Source organism: Vombatus ursinus, unplaced genomic scaffold, assembly GCF_900497805.2.
Source record: "Vombatus ursinus unplaced genomic scaffold, bare-nosed wombat genome assembly UNPS02001419.1, whole genome shotgun sequence".
In the NCBI taxonomy this organism is placed as follows: Eukaryota; Metazoa; Chordata; class Mammalia; order Diprotodontia; family Vombatidae; genus Vombatus; species Vombatus ursinus.
Window position 1 is genome coordinate 4,530,341 of NW_020941197.1, and position 23,643 is coordinate 4,553,983.

Sequence of the window (23,643 nt, forward strand, 5' to 3'; positions counted from 1 at the left end):
TGCTACGCTGATATAATTTGATTGTCTATAGATTCCATTTAGAAAGACAAAAGAGAACAGAAAAAGATTTAAGGAAATCATGAATATGTGGGACATATTTGAAATTAAAGTGACATATGTGTATATACATATAGATGTGTGTGTATATACACACATATATACATGTACATATGTGTGTACATACATATATATACATATGTACACACACATACCAAGCTATGTGTAATGGAGATTACATTTTCATGAAATACTCTTTTCCTGTTTTTTTTTTGTATGTGGAAACATTTATATTCATCAAGCTCAGAATAACAAAAAAAATTTTAATGTATCAAAACAAAACAAAAAAATATAAATTTATATCTACTATTGTTAATGATGAACCTTGCCCTAAGTATATATTCTGTCTCAAAATATTAATGATAGAATGAAGCCATCATGATTAGCAAGACTTCTGAAAACTAAGCTTTTGCTTCCAAAAATAATGTGTGTCAACTATAAAAACTCTTGTGTCCGCACACACTGGAAACTTTTAAACAAAATTTTATAGACTGTTTAAAAATCTTGAAATGAAGTTTTAGTGGGTTTTTGACCCATTTGTTAAATATATAAAAATAAACCACCTTCTAATTCACTTACAAGAAAAAACTAATTGATATCAGAAAAGGTGAAAATTAGCTAGCCAAATATCAATAAAAACATATATAATTGGTGAATGAGATTTAAAAATGAATAGCATAATTTAGAAAGCACAGTTAATAATATACTTCTTTTTGAATCTACTTATCTTTGTGAGATACCTTTTTCAGCTATGACAGACATTAAAATCAAGAATCAAAATAAACTAAACTTAGAACTAGACTTTCAAATTTCTGCATCACAAAGTTCAAACCAATATTGTAAAAAATAGTAAAACACAATCAATCACATTGTTCTCACTAAAATTTCATTAATAATGTATTGTTATTGAATGTTTAATTCTTAAATAATTTATGAAGCAAAAACTATTTTGTAGTTAATAAAATAATTATTTTAAAATATTACTTATTTAATGTATTTCATCTTTCAGTTTCTTTTTTGCATATATTTTATAATGTATACAATCTTATACATATTACTTATCTAAAATAAATATACATATATTTAAGTTGTATGCTCAAAAATTTTTGCTCATATGAGTGCATAATCAAAAAAATTTGGAGACCATGAAGCTATACAATCCCAAAGTCAATATACCAGAATCTTCACCTCCTTGGGAGTGGGGATTACTTTATTCTTTGTTTTTGTATCCCTAGTGCCTAGTACTGGGCCTGACACATAATAGGGTTTAATAAATACTTGTTAGTTGATTGATTTACATGAGAGTTGATTCAGTTGCTCTCATCCCTAATAAAGATCTAAACTAGATTTCATTGGGGCACAGTCAAGGATATGTATTATTTTCTAATTAAATAATTAATTAATTTATATAATCATTTATAGAAGGAAACAATTATATAAACTGTGTTTTTAAAACCTCAATAATCATTAAGGGAGGGGAAGACCCTCAGGGTGGCTGTCATCGATTAGTCAATAGTAGGTCCCAGACAAGCCCCACTTGGTCATTGTTTGGGCCCTGAATGGCTCAGAGTGAACGTAAATAGCAATTGTTTCTGTTTTGGCCAGAAACCCTGGAGATCTTCCCCTCCCAGATTGATTTTTTTTTTTTTTTGACTAGGTAAAGAGGTCATTTCTCTGCTCATTTCTTATCTAGACTTAATCATTGAATGGGTTTTGCCTCAGTCAAACTAAGACCTGGGAAAGACCTTAGGTTAAAAAGGCCAAGGTCTCCCACTGCATCTGGAGCCATCTCCAGTCATCTTGATCTATATCTGGCCACTGTACCCAGATGGCTCAGGAGGAGAGAGTGAGGCCCTCCCTCACTTAAATCCAATTCACTTGCAAGTCATTGCATCCCCTCCCTGATGTCATGGTCTTCTTCAACAAACAACCATGTTTAGGGAGGGTCCGGTTTATAATCGGTACTGAATCACCAATAAGCATCAATAAAGGTTGCCTATCAGACTAAGAGATTTAACAAATTACAATATCTTATACAATTATAGCATTTCATGGCTTTCAAAGTAATTTCGTATATTATCTCCTGTGATCTTCACAATAAGAAATAGATGATAGTGAGGAAGCGGTAGTAGGGTAAAGGGTAAGATGGGTTTGTTTTTTCAGAGGGGAAGATCTGACCATATTTATGAGTAAAGGAGAAACAGTGGAGAGGAGAGGAGAGACAGTATTGGGGGAGATGATTGCTAGTACAGGGTTCTGGAGATGAATGGGTACAGGATGAAGAACATGGATGAAAATCCCTCTGAGGCTGGGGGGAAAGGGGAAATGCTGAGAGAAAACAGAGAGATTTTGAGTACAGAGGAAGGAAGTTGAGGGTAATCACATTGAATCACTTTCTCACAAGAGTAGGAGAAAGCCTTTAAGTGATGTAGATGACCTAAGAATTGTAGTTGAGAATATGAAGGAGAGAACCTGAATAGTAGCTGTGAAAAATGAAGAGACGTCAACATGAGATGAATGAAAGGATTTCTCTGCAGCAGTGACGTCTCAGTTGGGGTTAGATAGTGAACTCAGTCAGCAGTTTCATGATTTACTTCCTTCCAACTTCTCTTATTCCTCCAAACCCAGTAATACTGAATCCCTCCAAGACTAAATAGCCCACCTTCCAAGTCCAATTCCCTGCTTCCTATCCTCCTATCCTCATTCCCATCAACCCTACCCCTCTAACGTCCTGGACCTTATCTGCCCACCCCTTCAACTGTGCCTTTTACAATACCTTCTCCATAATTAGAAAACTTCCTTTCACATTAGACCTCTTACTCTTGAGCTCCTTGCCTCTTATGACACTCATAGAGACCCCCCTCTCCAGGATGACATAGTACCTACTTTCCAGTGTGGGTACGACCTTCCTTCATACCACTCAGTACTCTGGTACTGAAGGGGGTATTCAAATGCTTCTTATTCCTTACTTTTTTCTGAATCTTCTGCCTCTGTCACTGAACATCTCTTCCTTTGACTTTTACTCTATTCCAGAGGCTCCCAAACTTATTTGGCCTACTACTCCCTTTGAAAAAAATAATTACTCAACACTCCCCTGGAAATCTACTTTCTTTTTTTAAAAAAAATTTGCATCATTTCAAAAAATTAAAGTATTTTTTTGAAATGATGCATCCTAAATATAATACTTTATTATAAATTTGTGGGTTTTTTCCTGCATTGAAATTTTGATGATGCAACATTGTGTCATCTAACTGTATAGTATCATATTGTAAATAAAGTATTACATGAACATATATATTCCTGCCAATGCATGCTGGCCTTCTTGACAATGCACAACATGCTTGCCAACACTTGCCTGTTAAGACCTGTTGGTGGACTTGACCACTGATTGGTTATAACTTGCATTTTGTGTGTTTATTTGGAAAATAATGTAATCATTACAACTTTAACTCTGTTACATAACAGATAAAACATGTATAAATGGTTTTTCAAAATTCAAATAATTTTCAAAATGGTTATCAAAATGGTTTCTGATCTTATCACTTGACTTGTCTTCTTATACTGTCACTGCCCTTCATTTCTATTCAGTGCCCCTCAACTGCACCTGAGGCTACTACTGTCCCCACCGGGGGGTGGTATCACCCACTTTGAGAACCTATGTGGGGCCTATTCAAATGTCTTGCCCAACCTAGATTGTTACGGAAATTATCTCCTGGCCCTCATTACATTCTCCCTCCTTTCTCAAGGAGTTTAGTCATGTCCAACTCTTTGTGAGGGGTAAGATAGAGAATCAATTAGGGAGGAATAAAAACATAACCTCAACTACAGTGGAGATTAAATAACATAAATTTGTCGTGAACCCAGTTAATTCATTTGTTCAACTTCCTCTAGCACTGTCACTCAGCATAATATGATTAGGAGCAGAGGAAGCAGATGGCGGGAGTAATCCAATAGAGGTGCCTAGCAAATTAGGACAGGGGAGAGAAGTATTCTAGAGTTGAGGATACAGTAAGAACGAACTGGTTAACTAAAGGGTTGAGATTAGAAAGGAAGGAAAGTGAAACCAGATTAAAGGTCATAGCCTGGGGCAGCTAGGTGGCACAGTGGATAGAGCACTAGCCCTGAAGTCAGGAGGACCTGAGTTCAAATCCAGCCTCAGACCAAACACTTGATACTTACTAGCTGTGTGATCCTGGGCAAGTCACTTAACCCCAATTGCCTAAAAATTAAAAAAAAAAAAAAAGATCATGGCCTGAGAAAGTACTGAGGGCTGGAGAGAATAGAGGTCATAGTGAGAATGAAGAATAAGTTTAAGAGGATTAAATCATAGGTCACACATGAGTGTGACCATCCCTTGTGCGGCTGAGTTAGAATGAAGGAGTAGGACTAGGCATAGGCTGACAAATAGTGGACAAAACTATGGGTTTTTTATACAATATTAGAGGGTACCGCTATGTCTATGGGTAGGGGTTGGAGCTCAGCTGATGCCTTGGGGCCAGCTAAAACCATATGAAATTTATGCCTATGAGGATGTGACCAGTGAGTGTGACTATGACTATGCTATACTCATACGCTTCTTTATATTAAGAAAAGGAGTTATTTTGCTAAGGGTTGGGGGGACATGCCTTGCAGTTACATTTACACATAATGTGGGGGCTTTCAAAATTTACTGAAGTTGGGGAAGCAATTGACATCCTCTGCTGTACCTATTGTTCTGCTCTCCATTTCCATAGTCCAGGTTTTATAGATGTTTTCTTCCTCACGCCTGATTGTCAATTCTTTTGGCGAGAGGGGGTCATAGGTTTCACATTATCATTCTGTATCTTACTGCCTCTGCTTCCTCTTCTCTCTCTCTTTCTCTCTCTCTCCCTCTCTCTCTTTCATTCCTAAATTCCTTGCAGCCTGGCTTCTGATCTTATCACTTGACTGAAACTGCTCTCTCCAAATTTACCAATGACTTTTTAGTTGCCAAATACTATGACTTCTTCATGACCCTCATTCTTTTTGACCTCTCAGTATCACTGAATACTATGTACCACAGTCTACTCTTGGAGGAAACTTTCTCTTCTCTGGGATTTTGGAACATTACTCTCTCTTGGTTTTTCTCTAACCAATCTTTCCACTCCTTTTCAGTCTCCTTGCTGGATCATAATCCAAATCATATCCTAATTGAGAAAGCAGTGTGAGGCTCAGTCTTTGGCCCCCTTTTCTTCTTTCTCTCCCTTGGTGACTTTGCCTGCTCCCACGGGAAAGAAGGAGGAAAGGGAAGAAACAAGCATTTATTGAATACCTACAATGTGCTAAGCAAACTCTTAAGCACTTTACAAATATTTTCTCATTTGACCCTGACAACAACACTGGCAGATAAGTGCTATTATCATCCCTATTTTACAATTGAGGAAACTGAGGCAGATAGATGTTAAGTGACTTGCCCAGGCTCACATAGCTAGTAAGTGTTTGACTCTGGTTTTGAACTTGAGTCTTCCTGACTCTAAGCCTAGTGTTCTATCCACTATATCACCTAGCTGCCATGAACTTAATTATCTTCTCTATGGAGACAAACCCCCAGATCTATATATCTATCCTAGTTTCTCTCTTGAGAACCAGTCCTACATCACCAACTGCCTACTGGACATTTTCAACTGTATGTCCCACAAGTGTCTCAAATTCAACACATCAAAAACAAAGTTCATTACCTTTCTCCCTCAAACTCATCTCTCTTTAAAACTTGCCTCTATCAGTTAAAAGTGCCACTATGGCACTAGTCACTCACTTTTGAGACATCAGGCATCCTCAACTCTTCACTTTCTATTAACCCACGAATCCAATCGGTTGTCACGTCTTGACATTTCTACCTCAACAACATACCTCACATGCGACCTCTTCTCACCCCTCAAACAGCCATCACTCTACTTAAGGACATCACCTGGACAATTGTAATACCCTTCTTGTCAATCTCTCTGCCTCAAACCCTTTCCCATTCGAATTTCTCCTCTTTACATTTGCCTGACTAATTTTCCTAAAGTGAAGGAAATGCTATTCCCCTAAACTCTTAGTGACTCCCTATTACTTTCAGGATCAAATATAAACTCTTTATCATTTAAGAGCCTTCACAACCTGGTCCATTATTCATAAACTTTCCATCCTTATTACACATGATTCTTCTTCACGCTGTCTAGTCAAAATGGCCTCCTTAATGATCCTCTTCCATAGCACTGTCATCTATGCCTGAAATGCTCTTTTTCTTCCCTCCAGCTATTACAGTTTTGTTAACTATTTCTCCCTGTAGTTCAATTAACTTTTTTCTTTGAGATTCTATGCTTTTCAGTATATTTAGGTACTAATATTATTTCTTTGGTGATGGTGCCTTTAAGAATAACGTAATTTCCCTGTGTAGCAAGTACACTCTTTCTGCACTCTCTCAGTCCTAGGAAGGTTACATTTCTCTTCTTCAACATTCTAGCATATCTTGAAGGGGTATCATTTGTTTTTTTTCTACTGTGACCAGCTTAAGCCCCGACCAGTTGTTGATTCTGTGCTGGTTTCAAACCCAGCTTTCATTCCAACTCTCAGTTTCTTGTGACTTGCTCTCCCAACCAAGTTCAGAAATTCCATTCTCATAACCCAGAATGGAAAAATGAACTGGCCACTTCCCAACCTTAATCCTATCTAGGCTCCATTCTCCCTTGGCCACATGATCCAGGTCCCTGGAGTTCTATTACCTCATAGACTACTTGGCCACTCCTAGATCCCTTCCATAGTCTTTCTGTATATAAGGTCTATCTTGTCTCCATTAAGGTGCTCAGATTCTTATAATCTAGCCACTGCTCAGATTCCTACAATCTAGTCAATAGCTCACTAATGTTCAGACTCCTTAAGAGTCTGTCCAATAAGACGGATGTTCTAATAAACCTTGTCTTTGGCTGAAAAAAAAAAAAAAAGAAAAATGAACTAATGAAAAGAAGAAGGACCAAGGCCTGTTTTTCAGGAGTCATATGGCCTCACAGAAGAGAAGGTTTTAAGTCTCTTTTGCTTGGTGTCTCACTGGATACTGGGAGAGAAAGAGTCAACAAATTCACTCAGACCCTACTAGAGCAAAGGGAAGTAACTGAAGCTTACTACATGATAAGCTCATTGATTATGGGATATCTACACAGTCTCTTCAAGAACTTTCCCTTACATGTCATCTATTCTTCCACAAGCCATCTCTCCAGTGTCCTTTCCATGGAGAGGTTGTATCAGCTAAGCCAGCTCATGAGGGTCTGCATGTGCCAGACCCCTATTGCACCTGCTTAGCTTGTTTAACCATGATTATTACTTTTGCTTTTTAAAATTTTACCTGAAGCACAATAAATTCTCCTCTAGCCCTTCATTTTACCTCTATGTGACTCAATGTTTCAGGTGTGTTTCTTATAAAGTACATATCATTAGATTCTGTTTTCTAATACATTTTACTATTTTTAATGATAAGTTCATTTATTTACATTCACAGTTATATTTATGTGACAATTATGATTTTTTGAAATATATTGTTTGATGTTGTAGTTATAATGATAGGACTCCAATAGAGAGTCACTTATGCTAAGTGGTCCTAATACCCACAAAACATATAAACAATCACAGACAGCTTGTACTTCTCCACTGTCCTGATCCATTCTGACCCTGTGTCAAGCAGAAAATAATTACAGCCTCTGACCGGATAAGACTTCTGGCCGACTGCAACATCTTGTAAACCATTCCTTTATTGTTCTCTCAACTAACTCAAACCCTCACCCAATTTCTGGTCCCCATAAGGCAACACCCCTCATCCTCCAAGCATGGCATGGATAAGTGACCCCATGAATTCCTCTACCACATCTGGGTCTGATTAGGAATGTCTCCTCCCACATCTGTCATTGATTACTTGTTCTCAACCAAGTCCATTTTTAGGGTATAAAACTTCCCCACTCAGACTCCTCTTTTGAGCATGTACTCCCACCTGTATACTTCTTCCCTCCCTTCAGCGCTGGGTGAGTTTCTTTGTATCAGTAGGATTGAATCTGTTTGTCTATATTGCCAAATAGTGTATGTATGGGTTTTTTTTTGTTGTTGTTGCTAGGTTTTTTTGTTTTTTTTTGTTTTGTTTTGTTTTTGCCTGCTTGCTATGCCATATAGTCCTCTTTGACTAGACTCTAATCACTGGTTCTTTCACTTTCTTTCTTTGCTTACCTAGCCTTAAATTACTGAATGGGTGTTGCCTCAGACAAACTGAGACCTGGGAAAGACCTTAGCTTAAAAATGCTATGGTCTCCCATTGCATCTGGGGCCATCTCCAGTCTTCCTGATCTACATCTTGCCACTGGACTCAGATGACTGGAGAAGAGAGTGAGGCTGATGACTTTGCACAGCTCTGATTCACTTAAATACAATTCACTTGCAAGTCAACACCCTCCTGATGATATTGGTCCTCTTTGAGAATGAAGGAGAAACAATAGTAATTTCTTTCAATACTCCCTTTCTGATTTACCCTCCAGAGTTGAAGGGCTTTTTGGATTGTGACTATACTTCTCTTGACTTTACCTTCCCTCTTACAATTTTTTTTTCTATGCTTTTCCTCTTAAATCTCTCTCTCTCTCTCTCTCTCTCTCTCTCTCTCTCTCTCTCTCTCTCTCTCTCTCTCTCTCTCTCTCCCTCTGTCCTTGAATACCAGTGCTATTTAGTGGTTTTGGGGAAAAATTACTACTTCCTGGGCAGTGGCCTGGTCTACAAATTTATGAAGTATATTGGTTAGTCACTCTTAACTAGAGTAAAATCTCTAAGCAGACCTAGCACCACACCAGGAGGGAGAAGAAAATCTTGCTAGGAAGATCCTCCTTTTTATTCCAAAGACTCATCTGAGGCTGGAAATTTACTGCTTAAAGAAAGGAAAACCTCTGTGCCAGATTTCCTCAATTGGAAAGGTTCAAAGGCATGCTAAACCCCCAAAAAGTGATTATCTCAACTAATTGCTTAGTGAATTGCTTGCCTTTCCAGGCAAATAATGCCACTTAACGGGTGAAAAGGACAAAATCTTAAAGGGCCTTTGCCTGCTTACACCCTTACTGGATGATGGCCATTGTATCATGGAAATAACTGATTTTTAGGATCTAGACTGTGAAGGGTGAGAAGTAAAGTCAAAAGGGTGAAGGGCTTGAAAAAAGGAGGGATAGAGGAATTTAAAGGTGACAGTATTTGGGGAAAATTGTGAGAGGAAATTAAATTCAATTATTATTATTTTAGTTTTTAGACAATTAGGGTTAAGTGACTTGCCCAGAGTCACACAGCTAGTAAGTGTCAAGTGTTTGGTCAGAGGCTGGATTTGAACTCAGGTCCTCCTGACTTCAGGGCCGGTGCTCTACCCACTGCACCACCTAGCTGCCCCCAAATTCAATAATTATTAAGCATCCACCCTGTTAGGTGCTGGGGATGCAAAGATAAAATGTTTCTTTCTTTTAGGGAACTTATATTAAATAGATATATTAAAATATATATAAATATATATTAAATAAATATATATTAAAATTTATAGCATACAACTGAAAAAGCTTGACTCTGGATTATATAAAAAAGTAATTGAAAATAAAAAATTAGAAACATACAACAGAAATGGCAGTAATACCAACTATAACAATTTTATCCAGAAATTTAACTAATATAAATTAATTTCTACAAGGGGACCAAAAAAGCCCAGATAGCACTTTATCAGCTAACATTTGATTTCCTGTCAAATGGTAACACTGAGTTAGAAGCTAAAATCATTTCTAAGATCTTTAAAAGATGGATGATGGACATTTATGAGCAGTATCATCTCATTAAGCAGAAGAAGCAAGAGAAGTTAAAACCCTTGAAGGAAGCTTTTTATGTCTCCTGATAGAATGTTAGCACTTGTGTCTTTGTATTTCCAGTACCTAGCATAGCATCTGGCATGCAGTAGAAGGTTCATAAATGCTGATTGATGAATTGAGTCTGTTCTGTTGCTTCAAAGCAGCAAGACAGAAGGTAGAAAATTGTGGGAAGATATCTAAAGTTGGAGCATATTAAAGGGTTGATATTAAAGATATTCTCATCCCAAAGACATTTAAGGATAAAAATGGAAGGACTACAAATAAAAGAAAAATGGAAAACATATTGCAAAAGTCATTGTAACAATCTTCTCTCAAGGACAATAAAACCAACACACCAGATATTCTTATAGAGGAGGTAAAAAATATCACTAAAGAGAACAAAGGAGCCAGATTGAACCAAGTATATACAGAGGAAATATATGCTTGATTAGACAAAATTGTGAAGGCATTGAGGAACCAGTATAGACAAAATATCTGAAAGAGGAGAAGATAATAAAGACAAGGGAAAAAAAAATCTCAGACTTTATTAATATAGGGGAAAAAAGCAATTAAGAGAACTACAATAACTATTGACTTATATGCCTACTTTCCCATTTATAAAAAAGCTGTACAAGATTCATCTCAGTCAATATACAGTCATTAAGCATCTGCTACGAACCAGTGACTGTGCTAAGGGCAGGGGATATAAAGTAGGGTGAAAGACAGTCCCTGCCCTCAAGTATCTAACAAGCTAAAGGAGGAGAGAACATGTAAACAATTGTGTACAAAGAAGCTATATACAGGATAAACTGGAAATAACGGAGGGAATGCATTACAATTAAGAGTGATTGGGAAAGGCTTCCTGTTGGGAATCCTTGACAAGAATCTTAGTAAGAAAGAAGCAGGTTTTCTCACGCAACATTCAGCCATGGATCATGTATTTATCATTTAACAATTGTTGTTTGTCTTTTTTTTTTTTTTTTTTTTTTGTTGCTTTTTGGTGAGGCAATCCAAGATAAGTGATTTGCCCAGGGTCACACAGCTAGTAAGTGTCAAGTGTCTCAGGCCGGATTTGAACTCAGGTCCTCCTGACTCCAAGACTGGAGCTCTAACCACTGCCCCACCTAGCTGCCCTCTTGTCCTTCATTTTCAAAGAGGACCAGTGACATGACAGGTTAACGTCTTGACTTTCTCAAGAATTGGATCTAAGTGAGACAGAGTTGCACAAAGTCATCAGCCTCACTCTCTTCTAGTCTTAGAATCCAGTGGCAAGACAAAAGTCATGGGATGTAGGGATGATCTTGGCATCTTTGATGTCTGACCAAGCTCTAAGAGCTCCATGGTGCCTGCTTCAGCTGCCTTCATGGCTGTTGAAAACAAATAGTTCTTATCTACCCATTTAGCCAGGGGAAGTCTTCACTTGGGGTAGACATCCTCCTAACTCACCAACGGGTTTGAAAGCCCTCCATTATCCTCAACCTGGTTTAGAACCTCTGCCAAGATGGTTTTACTGGGGTGTGGCTGCTGCACATACTACAGCTTCTTGGAGCCTCAGAGTAGGGTAAAGGTACACACCAAAAGTGAATAAGCAACCCTGAAAAGTGCTCAGCAACCCCTCACAGCAGAGGTGCTATATCTCCCTGAAGAGATTATAACATCCTATTTTGCTTATTGTTTATTGACCATAAATTTTTTTTTGATTCAGTAGAACACTGTCTTCAAGGCTCTTTTCTAACAAGATGTCTCCTGTCTATATAGCAGAATAATTCTAGATTGGTTGGAACATATAACGCTGAAATAACCCTGCTCAAAAACCATTTAATAATGAGTATCGGGCATAAAACAGGGAGATGAATGCTTGCCAAAGATGTTTGCCACTGTGATAGACAAGAACCAGTTCAGGTCAAAGAGTGATTGTAGTCTGTGGAGGGTGAGGCCTTCCAGATGTTTGCATATAACATTATGCTTTGAATTAAAAAACCTCTAGCGATAAGAACCCCGAGCCCCTCCTTCTGCCTAGGCAGCCCATTTCACATTTGAATGGCTCTGAGATAACACTTCTAAAGTGCTTTGCAAACCTTACAGCACAGTCTAAATGCCAGCTGAGGCTGCTACCAGGCTTAGTGAATAAAGTTTGGGGCCTAGAGTCTGGAAGACCCATCTTCCTGAGTTCAAATGTGACCTCAAACACTTACTAGCTGTGTAACCCAGGGCAAGTCACTTAACCCTGTTTGCCTGAGTTTCATCTGTAAATTCATCTGTAAATATAAAATGAACTGAGAAGAAATGGCAAAATACTCCAGTATCTTTCCCAGGAAAACTCCAAATGGGGTCAAGAAGAGTTAGACATGACTGAACAACAACAAAAGCCAGTTATTAATGATGATGATAATTGATAGGAAGTTTTCCTTTTTGTGGGGTCATAATCTACAACTTGCTACTTAATCAACAAGCATTTATGTAAGCCAACATTGTGTGCTAGGTACTATAGGTACAAATATAAAAATCAACAGTCCCTACCCTCAAACTTACATTCTAGTGGCTACCAGATATTAAATTGAAGTTTATAAAGGTTATTGGGGGATCAAAGATGTACAGCTGTAAGAGGTCAACTGCCAGCTGAAAGATGTCTCTATTTATGGGCTAACTTCCTAACTAGGTGCATAAAACCAAAATGAGCGTAAGGTTTGTAAACCAAGGCAGATACTTTCTTGAGGGAATGTAGATCTCTCTTTCCATCAAAGGGGAAGATGCCTGGAGAAAACAAAGGCCAACTCTTGAGATGTAAATCCCCCTTTTCCCTAAAGGGAAGAAAATCAGAGGAAGACAATGCCTGTAAAATTAGAGAAAGGTTTTTATTTAGCAGGGAAGAAAAAAACCCACACCTGCATGGGCACTGTCCAGCCTGTGCTGAACAGGACACTAGGTAATGGATGGTAAGAGTTTTATGTAGCTTTTAAACAAAGGAAGGTAAAGAATTTGGGGGTAAAGGTGGGCTTAGAAAGGAATGAGTCAGTGAGCCCTCATTCCCAATGGGAGAGGGGGCATGAAGAATTCCTGGTGTCTGAGCTATGGTCCTTTGATACACAAATTAGAAGGCATTCTTAGTGATAAGCAGTCCATAGTTCAAGGCTTGATAAGGAGATGTCTCCCCAAAATGGGATATTCTGGGAGCCCCATAATCAAAATTACAGGAGTCCCTGGAGACAATGTTGTCTCCAAAAACCATAAAACACAGATGTGTCCAAGAGTCCCATAACCTGCAGTCAGAAAAGTTTTTGAAGATAGGGATGTCTCTTGAAGGTCCATAAACCACCAAATGACTCAGGGTCTGCTTCAAAGCTGGTATGAGTTTCCAGCTGGGTTTACTCTTGGTCATCGCAAAGGATTGTTGGTATGTCAAGTCACTCACTCTTTGACTTAGTTAATACTGCCAGTCCTCCTATAGCTCTTCTGCATTACTTGGCTAATTGGAAGCTCAAGCACAAAATCACTTGAACAGATTTGGGACACCAAAAGTCAGAGTTGAAACTAGGGGGTGCCCAGCTCTGCGCAGACTTGGAGTTGAGAGGGCAGTGGGGTGTGTTTGAATTTATGACTCGGGTGCCCATACTCTTTTCAGGAAAGGTCAGAAGGCCTTAGCTGGGCTGGGAGGGAATCAGATATTTCAACAAATAATAATAATGATGATGGTTAGCATTTATATAGCTTCCAGGTTAGCAAAGAGCTTTACATATTTTAAGTCACTGAGCGAGTGAGGAGGTGGGGAGGGGCTTTGGCTGAGGGAGGGGCAAAGTGTCAAGTCGGTGTGTACCCACTCTCGGGCGAGAGACAATGCCAGGAAGGTTATACCCCGGTCATGATCCCTAGGCCACGGTTATCCTTCACTTCCGGGTTGCTCCCTTTTTATTTCCCCCACCCCAACCCTAGGGGGAGGGGGGACCGCTGCCCCATTCTAGGGGGCGGGAATGCGCGTGCGACCCCTTCCAGCGTGCCCGCCTCCTTTGACCCACGCCGGGCCAAGAGCTAGGGGAGCGCATGCGCACACAGCCCTCCCCCGCCCTCGCCCGCCCCCGCTAGGTGCCAGGTGAGTGCGCGTGCCACAGAGAAAGAGGCAGGAGGGAGGCGGAAGCGAACCTGCAGCTGGGCCAGCTGCGGAAGGATGGGAAAGTAGAGGCAGCCTGGTGTCTGTGGAGGCGAGCGGGGAGGAAGAGGCGGTTCAGGGCGGAAGTGGTTCCGGGTCCCCGCGGCTACGGCTCGCAGCTGCAACCCCGGCAGCCTCAGAAGTCAGCGGGACCTGGGAGCGGGTGGAGGCGGCGTCGGCAGCCGAAGAGAAGACGCTGCGGAGCTGGAGCTGGAGCTGGAGGCGGCCGCGGCCTCCCGGGACTTCCCCGCCCTGTTCTCGGGGACTCCGCGGTGAGCCGCCCGAGCGGAGCCGGCCGGGGTTCGGGAGGGGGCTGGGCGCGGCGGCCCGTAGAGGGCCGGGACCCCCGCCCCGCGGGCCGGGTGGGCCGGGTGCGTGGGGGCTACGGAGGGCTAGAGAGAGAGAGGGGGGCGCAGACGGTCGCGGCACTTGGGGGTGTAGCGGATGAGTGTGTATGACTCTGACGTTGGCGCTGTTGCGTGTGTTTCTCTTTTTTTATCCTCCTTCGCATTAGCTGCCCCCCCATCATCCCCCCGCATCTTCATCTTTCCCTTTCTTGGGGGTGGGGGTGGGGAAGTTTCGGGCAAGTTTCTTCGAGACCAATTTCGGCCCTTGCAGGTGGTAGCCCTGGCGCAGTGATAGAAGGAGCGCTTGACTTGGAGCCAGGTTCAAATGCTGCTTTACTCACTTCCTCTGCTTGCCCTCCTCGGCTAGTCGCTTCACCTCTCTATGAAACAGGGATAGCAGCACTTACCTAATGAGATAACACGGTAAACACTGTAAACCTTAAAGCATTTATATCCTCTTATTATCATTCCTATTACTGATTCCTCGCGGGGGAATGGGGTAGGAGGCTGTCCACTAGGTTCTCTTGCCGAGTGCGGCCGGAGGTCAGTGAGTTCCCACCCTTCTTCGTTCTTCCGCAGCCCGGAGTGCCCGAGGACCGGGAACGTTGTACTCGGCAGCTTTGGCAGCTCGGAGGTGTTCGGGAGCATGTCCTTGTCCCTGGAGGAGTTCACCTACGTGGAGCCTGCAGAGTGAGTAGTGGTGGTTTGGGGAGGGTCAGGCTGGGGGGATAGGGGTGAGACAGGATACCAAAGCTTAGGGGACTTAGCTAAAAGCAGTAATTAAAGGGGAAAAAAAATTGATCTCTAAATTAGGTTTCCTCACCCAAAGAACGGATGAATCAATGAAGTGGGCGTGCAACTAAAAAGAGTAGAACAAATCGAAAATCCCCAACTGAGCAACAAAAGTAGAAATGTTGAAAATTTTAAAGAATCAATAAAACAGAAAGGGCAACAGAAGCGGTTCTACTCAAGAAAGGCAATGTGGCATCAGTTTTTTTCATTGCTTGTGAAAAGTTAGTCCCAAGTTATGAGAGCTATTATTATGCCGTTTATAAGGTAACACCTGAAATTTTTTAAATGGCTAAAATTTCCTCTTGTGAGTGTACAGGATAATTTTGAGGGATGGGAATGGTTTACTGTAAGGTTTGTGCTGGAATTGATATTTGGAACAAAAGGTGATGAGAGGAAGAAAATTTATATTAAAGAATTTAAAGGGCTTCCACAGGAACTCTTAAGGGAACCAAAAGGAGAAGATAGTCCTGGAATTTTGTAGCTATTTCTCTAGATTTTTTTTTTTAAGTAAAATGAACTACATTTCTTTATACCTTCCTTTTTTATAGAAAACAAACAAAAAATAGAATGATCATGAAGTATTTTATTTTGTGCTTACCTTCTGCGAGTTTATTTGTAGTTCTTTAGTGAGTTTAGTGAGTGAAAGGTGCTTCAAGGTCCATGGGAGTAGACTAAGAGGAAATATTTTGGTTGTTGAAGTACGATTTGGCTTTTCATTTTTTACATTGAATCTTGAGTCAGAATGTGTTAACGTGTTTAACGTTCTAGTATGTATAGCTATTAAAAATCCTTTTCCTGTAAAAATTTATTACTACAACCATCAGAAAAAGGCAGAATTTTAGACATAGATTAATAGTTTGTGTGATAATATAGTACTTTGCAGCTGTGTACTGGAGTGCCTTTCTCTAGTTCACTAGTTTCTTTATTAGTTTCAGTATTAATAACTAAGGTTGATAGAGTGCTTTAAGGTTTGCCAAGTGCTTTCTATAGATTATATCTTTTGAGTTTCACAACAATCCTTTGGGTAGGAATGAGGATGGGAGGGATCTGTGATGTCATTGGTAGAGGAAACTTCTGGTTGATGAAACTTCTACTAGTTCAGGTTGGCATCTTATGGTTTTAGATAAGGAGTTATTAAAATTTTTTGTTTCATGTATCCTTTGGTAATCTCCTGAATGAGGCCTGTGAACCTTTTCTCAGAATAATATTTTTTTAAAGTGTATTACAGAGGAAATTAATGACATTGAAGTTATCAAAAAAAATTTTTTTAAGTTCAAGGACTCTAGATTAAAAACACCTGTTTTCTCTCAATGCCCTAAGCATTGAGAGGTTAGTGACTTGCCAAGGGTCATACTACTGGTACATATAATTGACAGGACTCACCCAGGGCTTTCTGGCTTTGAGGCCAGCTCTTTATCCACTATTCCAGGTTGCCTTTTGAAGTAGGAACTTCTTCCTACCTCTTTAATTGACATTTATATAATTTATTATGTCTTTTTTTTCCCCCCACAAATAAGGGAACTAAGTGCTTAAGTGACTGGCTTAAGAGCATAGAGTAAATAATTCAAAGATAGGATTTGAACCCAAATATTCCTGATGTCAGGGCATTGTGACTTCTACACATGCTGCCCCTGCTATGCTGTTTTTATGTCACTTTAATTTTCGTTTTTAGTTCACACCAGTTTATGGATATATGAATGTTTTCCCAATACAGATCACAAAATCCATATAATGGTCCACTCTGGCAATGGAGTTAAATTCTTGAGACATCTGCTGGAAGTTTCATTTCTCTAAAAGCAAAACATCTGTTGAATTTTTATTTTCTTTGCTGAGGGAATTTTGGATTTAATCACGGCCAACTAGAAAGAACAATTTTGTGATACGTTAATGTTAGTAACTGGGAGAAAGTTACTGTCATCTTGTGGTTTGTACCAGCTGGGAAAAGAAATAAATATCGAGTATAGCTGGATTTATATTTGAAATTTTAGGAAAGCAGATTTTAAAACTTTAGGGGAAATAAAAGCTGGCCACTGAGATGGGAGACGCTAAAGAAAAGGTAGTAAAGCACCTACTATGTGCCAGGCACTGTGTTAAGTGCTTTACGAATATCTTGTTTGAGCCTCACAACAACCCTGGGAGGTAGTTTCTGTTATTATCTCTATTTTATGGTTGAGGAAACTGAAGCAAACAGTTTAAGTGACATACCCAGGATCACATAACTGGGAAGTAACTCAGACCGTTTATGAACCCAGGTCTCCCTGTCTTCAGGGGGTAGTGCTGTGGCTGGGCCAGGTAGGTGTCAATGAAATGTGGACTATATAGTTATTAGGGATTCCAAAGAGAGTAAATGGTAAGCTACAAAGGCCAGGATGAGTTTAACTGCTTAGGAGCCTTTGATCTTTGGTTTTAAAAGTAGTTTTAAAAAAAATTCACCTTCTTGGGAGTGACAGCTCTCTGAAGCTGGAATTCTTACTCTGGGCTCCTCACTGTCCTTATTGGTGACAACGAGCATCACATTCTCCATCTAGCCAGCATCAACCATACTTCCTGACTTTGTTCTTCCTATCCTAACTGACAATGACATACCCTCTGGTACCTAGTTAACCAGGTAGTACAGTGTGTAGAGCACTGACCTGGAGTCTGGAAAACCTGAGTTCAAATATGGCCTCAGACACTAGCTGTGTGACCCTGGGCAAGTTTTCTTCACGTAAAATGGGGATGATAATAGCATCTACTTCCCAGGGTGGTTGTAAGAGTCAGTAGCTAATATTTGTTTAATACTAAGCAAGGTTTGGGCACATAGTAGCTCTTAATAAATTTCCTGTTTCCTTCCTTTCTTTGTCTGGATCTCTCCAAACACCCTGCCCTCCTCCTTTCTAACCCTGGAGCCCTAATCAAATGAGTACAACCTTTTTACTAGGACTGCCTCCCCTTTGACTTTATAAACCAATCCTTTGGCCCCCTCCAGGTCACTCTTCCCTTAAATGTGATATTTCTCCCTGTTTGTTTATAAGCGCCTTTAGGGGAGATCCCTTTTGTGTTTGTGTTCCCAGCATGGTATATGAGGGCTTGAGCCTTCTAATGAACTGAGGTTTACAGTAATAACTGTTATAAAAGACATTTATATAATGTTAAAAGGTTTGCAAAGTTCTGTATACACTTCATTTTGATCTTTTCCGTTTCATAAGGTAGGTAGTATAAATATTATTTTCATTTTACAGATAAGAACTGAAGCTTACAGAGATTGGTGATTTTTGTCTAAAGTTTGAGTTACTGAGCACTATGCTAAGGACAAAAAAGGATGCTTTTAAATATGGTACAAAACCAACTATAAGAATGAAAGATGTTCATGGTTTGACCTAATGATATAGTAATAGGTGATAGTGAGATATTAGAACTACTCAATTCTTTCCTCTTCTTCAACAAAGAGAATGAGTTCCCAGACTGGAGAGGGTAAAACAATGCAAATAGGAGGGGGTTATAGTTCAAAAGTAAATGAAATAGTAAGAAAGCATTTAGTTGCCTTCAGTTCACATCTGCCACCCCAAGTATATTGCATCCCAAGGTGCTGGAGTACCTTGCAAATGTTACCTCAGTTATTGTTGATAATCTTGAGTCAGCAAACATTTCTTATGTACTTATGTGCCAGGCACAGTGCTAAGTGTTAGGAATACAAAACAAGCAGAAAGAAAAACATTGTAATCAAGGAAGACAACCTGAAAAAGGAAGCTGAAGTAGGAGTGAGAATGAAAGTACTCAGCCTGGCCAGGGGGTCATTGTAGAGAAAGTCAGAACTATGGTCTGAAGAGGAATGAAAACATAATTGGCTTGTACTTCTTAAAATGCAGTTTCTAGGAATAACCAGCCAATTAGATGGAGAGGCTGCAGGGGTGAAGGCTGCTTCCAATGGGAGTGGTCATCCAGGAGTGGATTCAACTTCCAGGGTGAAGAAATTTCCATGACATTGTAGAGAAAGTCTGTGGAATTCAGTCAGAAGTGATGCTCACTTTATCCTGATGTGTCACTTATCTCTACTGTACAGAGAACTTTGTGAACCCCAAGAAAGGCCATCACCATAGCATTCTGAGACAGAAATGGATTGGAGATATGCCACAAGATGGAAGTTGAACAAATAAATGTCTGATTTTCAAAAGGGGAAACTAATTGGATTCTCCCAGATTCCAGGCCAATAATCTTGATGTAGAGACCACCATTAAAAGTCTATGACATGTTTCTAGAGAAATCAAGATGTGGTAGAAAGAGCACAGACTTTAAGCATTAGAAGGCCTGGGTTTGAATACCTTCTGTGCTGGAGGCACAGTGGATGGAATGGTGGGCCTAAGTTCCTATTTGAATTCAGACACTTGTTTATCTTGTGATCCTGGGCAAGTCAGTTAAGCTCTGCCTCGCTTTCCTCAACTGTAAAATGGAGACAGTCTACCTCCCAGAGTTGTTTTAAGATTCGTATGAGATATTAGTAAAGCATTTAGCATAGGACTTGATACGTAATAGGTGCTTAATAAATGCTTGTTTCCTTCCTACTTGTTACCTGAAATTACCTTAAGCAAATCACTTCATTTTCTTCTGCTGTAGTTTTCTCATCTGTGAAATGAAGTGATTGGACAAGATCATTTCTGTCTCTAAATCTTAATAATTAAGCAAGTGGTTTGTCTCCTCTGGATGGCCCACATTGATCTACTAAGAGGAATTGAATTTGAAAATATGAATTATGGTAGGGCATCCACCCTCTCTGGCAGAAAATGTCTGGCATCTTGGAGGAAAAGAAATGAAAATCAGATATAGTTAAATCTGTATTTGAGATTTTAGGAAAGCAGATTTCAAAAAGTTTTTGTGCAGCTTTAACATGTCCGCCTTCTCTTTCAAAGAAACTACCGTCTCTGAACTTATTCCCACGTAGTGTTTTTTGTGTTTAATAAACTGAGTTATGCTGGAATAGAGTTGTTCCTTCTGCTGTACTTAACGAAAATATTGGTACAAATACTGGTCTTCCAGCTTGATTGTGTTTCTGGGAAAAGATGGGAGAGTTTTAGTGGCCTTTAGTATGAGTCAAGTGGGGTGTGAGCTTGGGCTGCATCAGAATGGCTAGAGTGTTCATCATGGGGGAGATAATAATCCCACTGGACTCTGATCATAGCACTTGAAGAGTTTTGTGTTGTTATTGTGGGCATCCTTCTTTAGGAAGGACTTAGACAAATAAGAGTATTTCCGGAGGAGGGCAACAGTATTGTTTAAGGAGTTGTTTTTCCTGAGGGGAAAAAAAAGTAGATCTAGGTGAGAGAGAATAGCTATCTTCAAGTTCTGTAAGAATTGCCATTTGGAAGAATTAAATTTATTCTGCCAGACCATGTAAACCTAAAACAGTGGGTAGAAATTGCAGAAAGGAAGATTTTAGTCTATTACAAAGAAAAACTTGTTGATAACTGGAGTGGTCCCAAAGGAATGTGGGTTCTAAATCACTTCTTCCAGTAGAGGCTGGATGGACCACTTACCAGGATCATTGTAGAAGGAAGTCCAGTGAATGTGTGCTGATGAGACCAGATGACTATTAAAGTTAATTTTGAGAATCTTCAATTCTGCTTAATTACCCTTAATGAGGTACTTGATAACTCTTTATCTTCCCAAATAAGATAACATGTTAATATTATGTTTATAATTTTTCTAGTACTTGAGTTTATGAAATTGTAGGTACATTTTCATCTATTATGTGTATAAATGCATCTCACATTTACATTGCATTTTATGGTTTATAGAGCATTATATTTGGAGTCAGTAGATTTGGGTCTCAGTCTCCCAGCTCTGCCCCATGACAGGCAGTTTTCACATCTGAGCCTTTGTGTACATATATACCCCACATATGTAGGCCTGCTGTTGCAAAGATGAATAAGACTAGTCCCTGTTCTCAAGTATAGCAGATAAGAGAAAATGTGGACAGAAGTCATAATAAAGAATATAACTTTTTAGGGGCAGCTAGGTGGTGCAGTAGATAAAGCACTGGCCCTGGAGTCAGGGGACCTGAGTTCAAATTTGGTCTCAGATATGTAACACTTACTAGCTGTGTGACTGGGCAAGTCACTTAGTCCCAATTGCCTCACCAAAAAACGAAAAAAAAAAAAAGAGTATAACTTCATGTAAAAGATAAACCTAGGGACATGAGAATTCAGAGAAGGGACTTCTGGATTGTAAACTCGATGAGCAACTGAGACTTTTATCTCAGCTCTTTGTCCTTAGCATGTAATGGGTGCTCAGTAAATATTTGTTGCCTTGAATTTTGCCTAAGATGACTCAGGAAAACCTAATGAGGTAGAGTGGCATCTGAGCTGAGTTCTTTATCATGCCACAGCTTTTTGTACAGGTGGATAGATTCCCCACTTGATTTGGTTGTTGTGGGACTCTTTTAGGGAGTCATTAAACTAGATTGCACTTGTAAAAGGTATAATAATATTAAATATGCATTTTAGTTGTTTTCTAAACTACATTGTGCTTTACTAGAAAGACAAATGCCCACCAGGCACAGTTTTGTTTTAAGAGTTTAGCCGGATGTTCGTGTGCAGAAAAAGGTCGATTCAAAAGTGCAAGTCAAAAAAAATAAACAGTATTCAGCTCTGCCATAATAAGTTCATAGAGTTAGAACTAGAAGGGACTTCAGAGGATTGAGTCATCTAATCCAGCCTACTACTCTTTAAAAAATTTTATTGATAACTTTTGTTTTTATATCATCTTCATCTTCATTTCTATCCACCAGAATTCTTCCCCAGAGAGCCATCCTTTAACAATAAAAAGTAAAATAATAATAAAAATAACAAAATACAATAAAAACCAATAATAAAAAATAATAAAATAAAAAAAAGTCTGAGAAAAAAAGGCGAAAGTAACACAGTATTCATTGTTCCACAACCAGGTCTCCTACCTCTGCAAAGAATAGAGAAGGTACATTTTTTTTCCTCTTTCAGAATGAAATTTGATCATTATAATGAGTTTAATTTTTTATTATTGATGTTCTTTGCCTTTACATGGGTGGTCCTGTATAATTTCCTGATTCTGCTTACTTCATGTATCAAATCATAAGTCTTCCCAGGCTCCTCTGTTTTATTTATATTCATTGTTTTTAATGGCAAAGTAATATCCCAGGACATTCATATATCACTGTTTGCAACACCTTGAGGAAAATGTTATCCAAGGTTACACAAAGTTAATAAATGTCAGAGCCAATATTTGAACTTAGGTCTTTTGAGTCAAAATGTTATTTCCAGTGTATTATGCTGCCTCCTTGGGGTATGAACTACATTAATAGGAGGGAGGAAATAGTTGGGGAGTGACCTGACACGCCTTTATCCTCTTTCTGTAGGTATCTCTGGCCACCAGGAGCTCTTCAGTGATAGATACTTACAGGTCCCAGTACCCTGTTTATCCCCTTTGTTTTATTTAGTCCCAGGAATTCCTGATTTCACACCTCCTTCTCACCTCCAGGTGCTAGTGTCTCTCTTGAAAAAAAATTTACCTTTTATTTATTTGATTGCATATATTTGCTTATATGTATCTATCCACAAAGAATGTGAGGTCCTTAAAGGACAGGAACTGTTGTTGTTTTGCCAATTTGAGGGATATGAGATGTAGCCTCAGTTTGCATTTCTCTATTAATGGTTTAGAGCTTTTTTCATAAGGTTTTTAATAGCTTAGATTTTTTTTTCCTTTGAAAATTGTGGGTTCATATCCTTTGAAGATTTATTTACTGATAAATTGATGAATGGTTCTTGTTCTTAGTTTTTTTAATTAGTTCCTTACATATCTTGGATATTCCCCTCCATCTGTTTCACTTCTAATTTTAACTGTGTTAGATTTGTTTGTGTAAAAATTTTTATTTCATGTACCTCAGAATTGTCCATTTTATCTTCTGTGAGCCTGTCCTTTGGTATTAACTCTTTCCCTATCCATAGATCTAAAAGGTAATTTCCTTGTTCCACTGATTTGTATATGATATCATCTTTTATGTATAAGTCATGTTTCCATTTGGAGCTTATCTTGGTTAGAAAATTTGAGAATTGGTCTGTACTAGCTGACAAACTACTTTCCACTATCCTGGTAGTTTTTGTCAGAGTGATAATTGAGTGCTTTCGGGCCACTAGCCTACTGTATTCAGTTGCTTCTGTATGCTCTACACCTAATTTGTTCCACTGATCTCTCCTGTTTTTTAATACTAAATTGTTTTAATGATTTACTGCTTTATAGTGTGGTTTGAGATCTGATACTAAGGTCCATACCTTTCTACTTTTTTCCCCACAATTACACTTGAGATTATTCACCAAAAGAATTCCTCTGTAAATTTCATTACTTTTCTGTAGCTCTGTAAAGTAATCCTTTGCTGGTTTGATTGGTGTGGCATTGAAGAAGTAAATTCTTTTAGGCATAATGTTATTTTTCTTATATTTTACCTGCCCATAAG

General features: G+C 39.2%; 1 protein-coding gene across 7 annotated transcripts in view; it reads left to right on the forward strand.

Annotated features, from left to right (window-relative positions):
* The first annotated feature begins 14,190 nt into the window (after positions 1-14,190).
* BCLAF3 (BCLAF1 and THRAP3 family member 3) overlaps positions 14,191-23,643 on the forward strand; it is a 211,852-nt gene continuing 202,399 nt past the window's right edge. For 4 of the 7 annotated variants that reach the window (XM_027866130.1, XM_027866120.1, XM_027866142.1 and 1 more), the window contains exons 1-2: positions 14,238-14,315; positions 14,970-15,080. In XM_027866130.1, the coding sequence (XP_027721931.1) occupies positions 15,037-15,080 (44 nt within the window). In that variant the 5' untranslated portion in view covers positions 14,238-14,315; positions 14,970-15,036. Of the gene's footprint in view, positions 14,316-14,717; positions 14,814-14,969; positions 15,081-23,643 lie in introns of those variants that run through there. The other 3 variants (XM_027866150.1, XM_027866104.1, XM_027866134.1) reach the window with 3 other exon arrangements.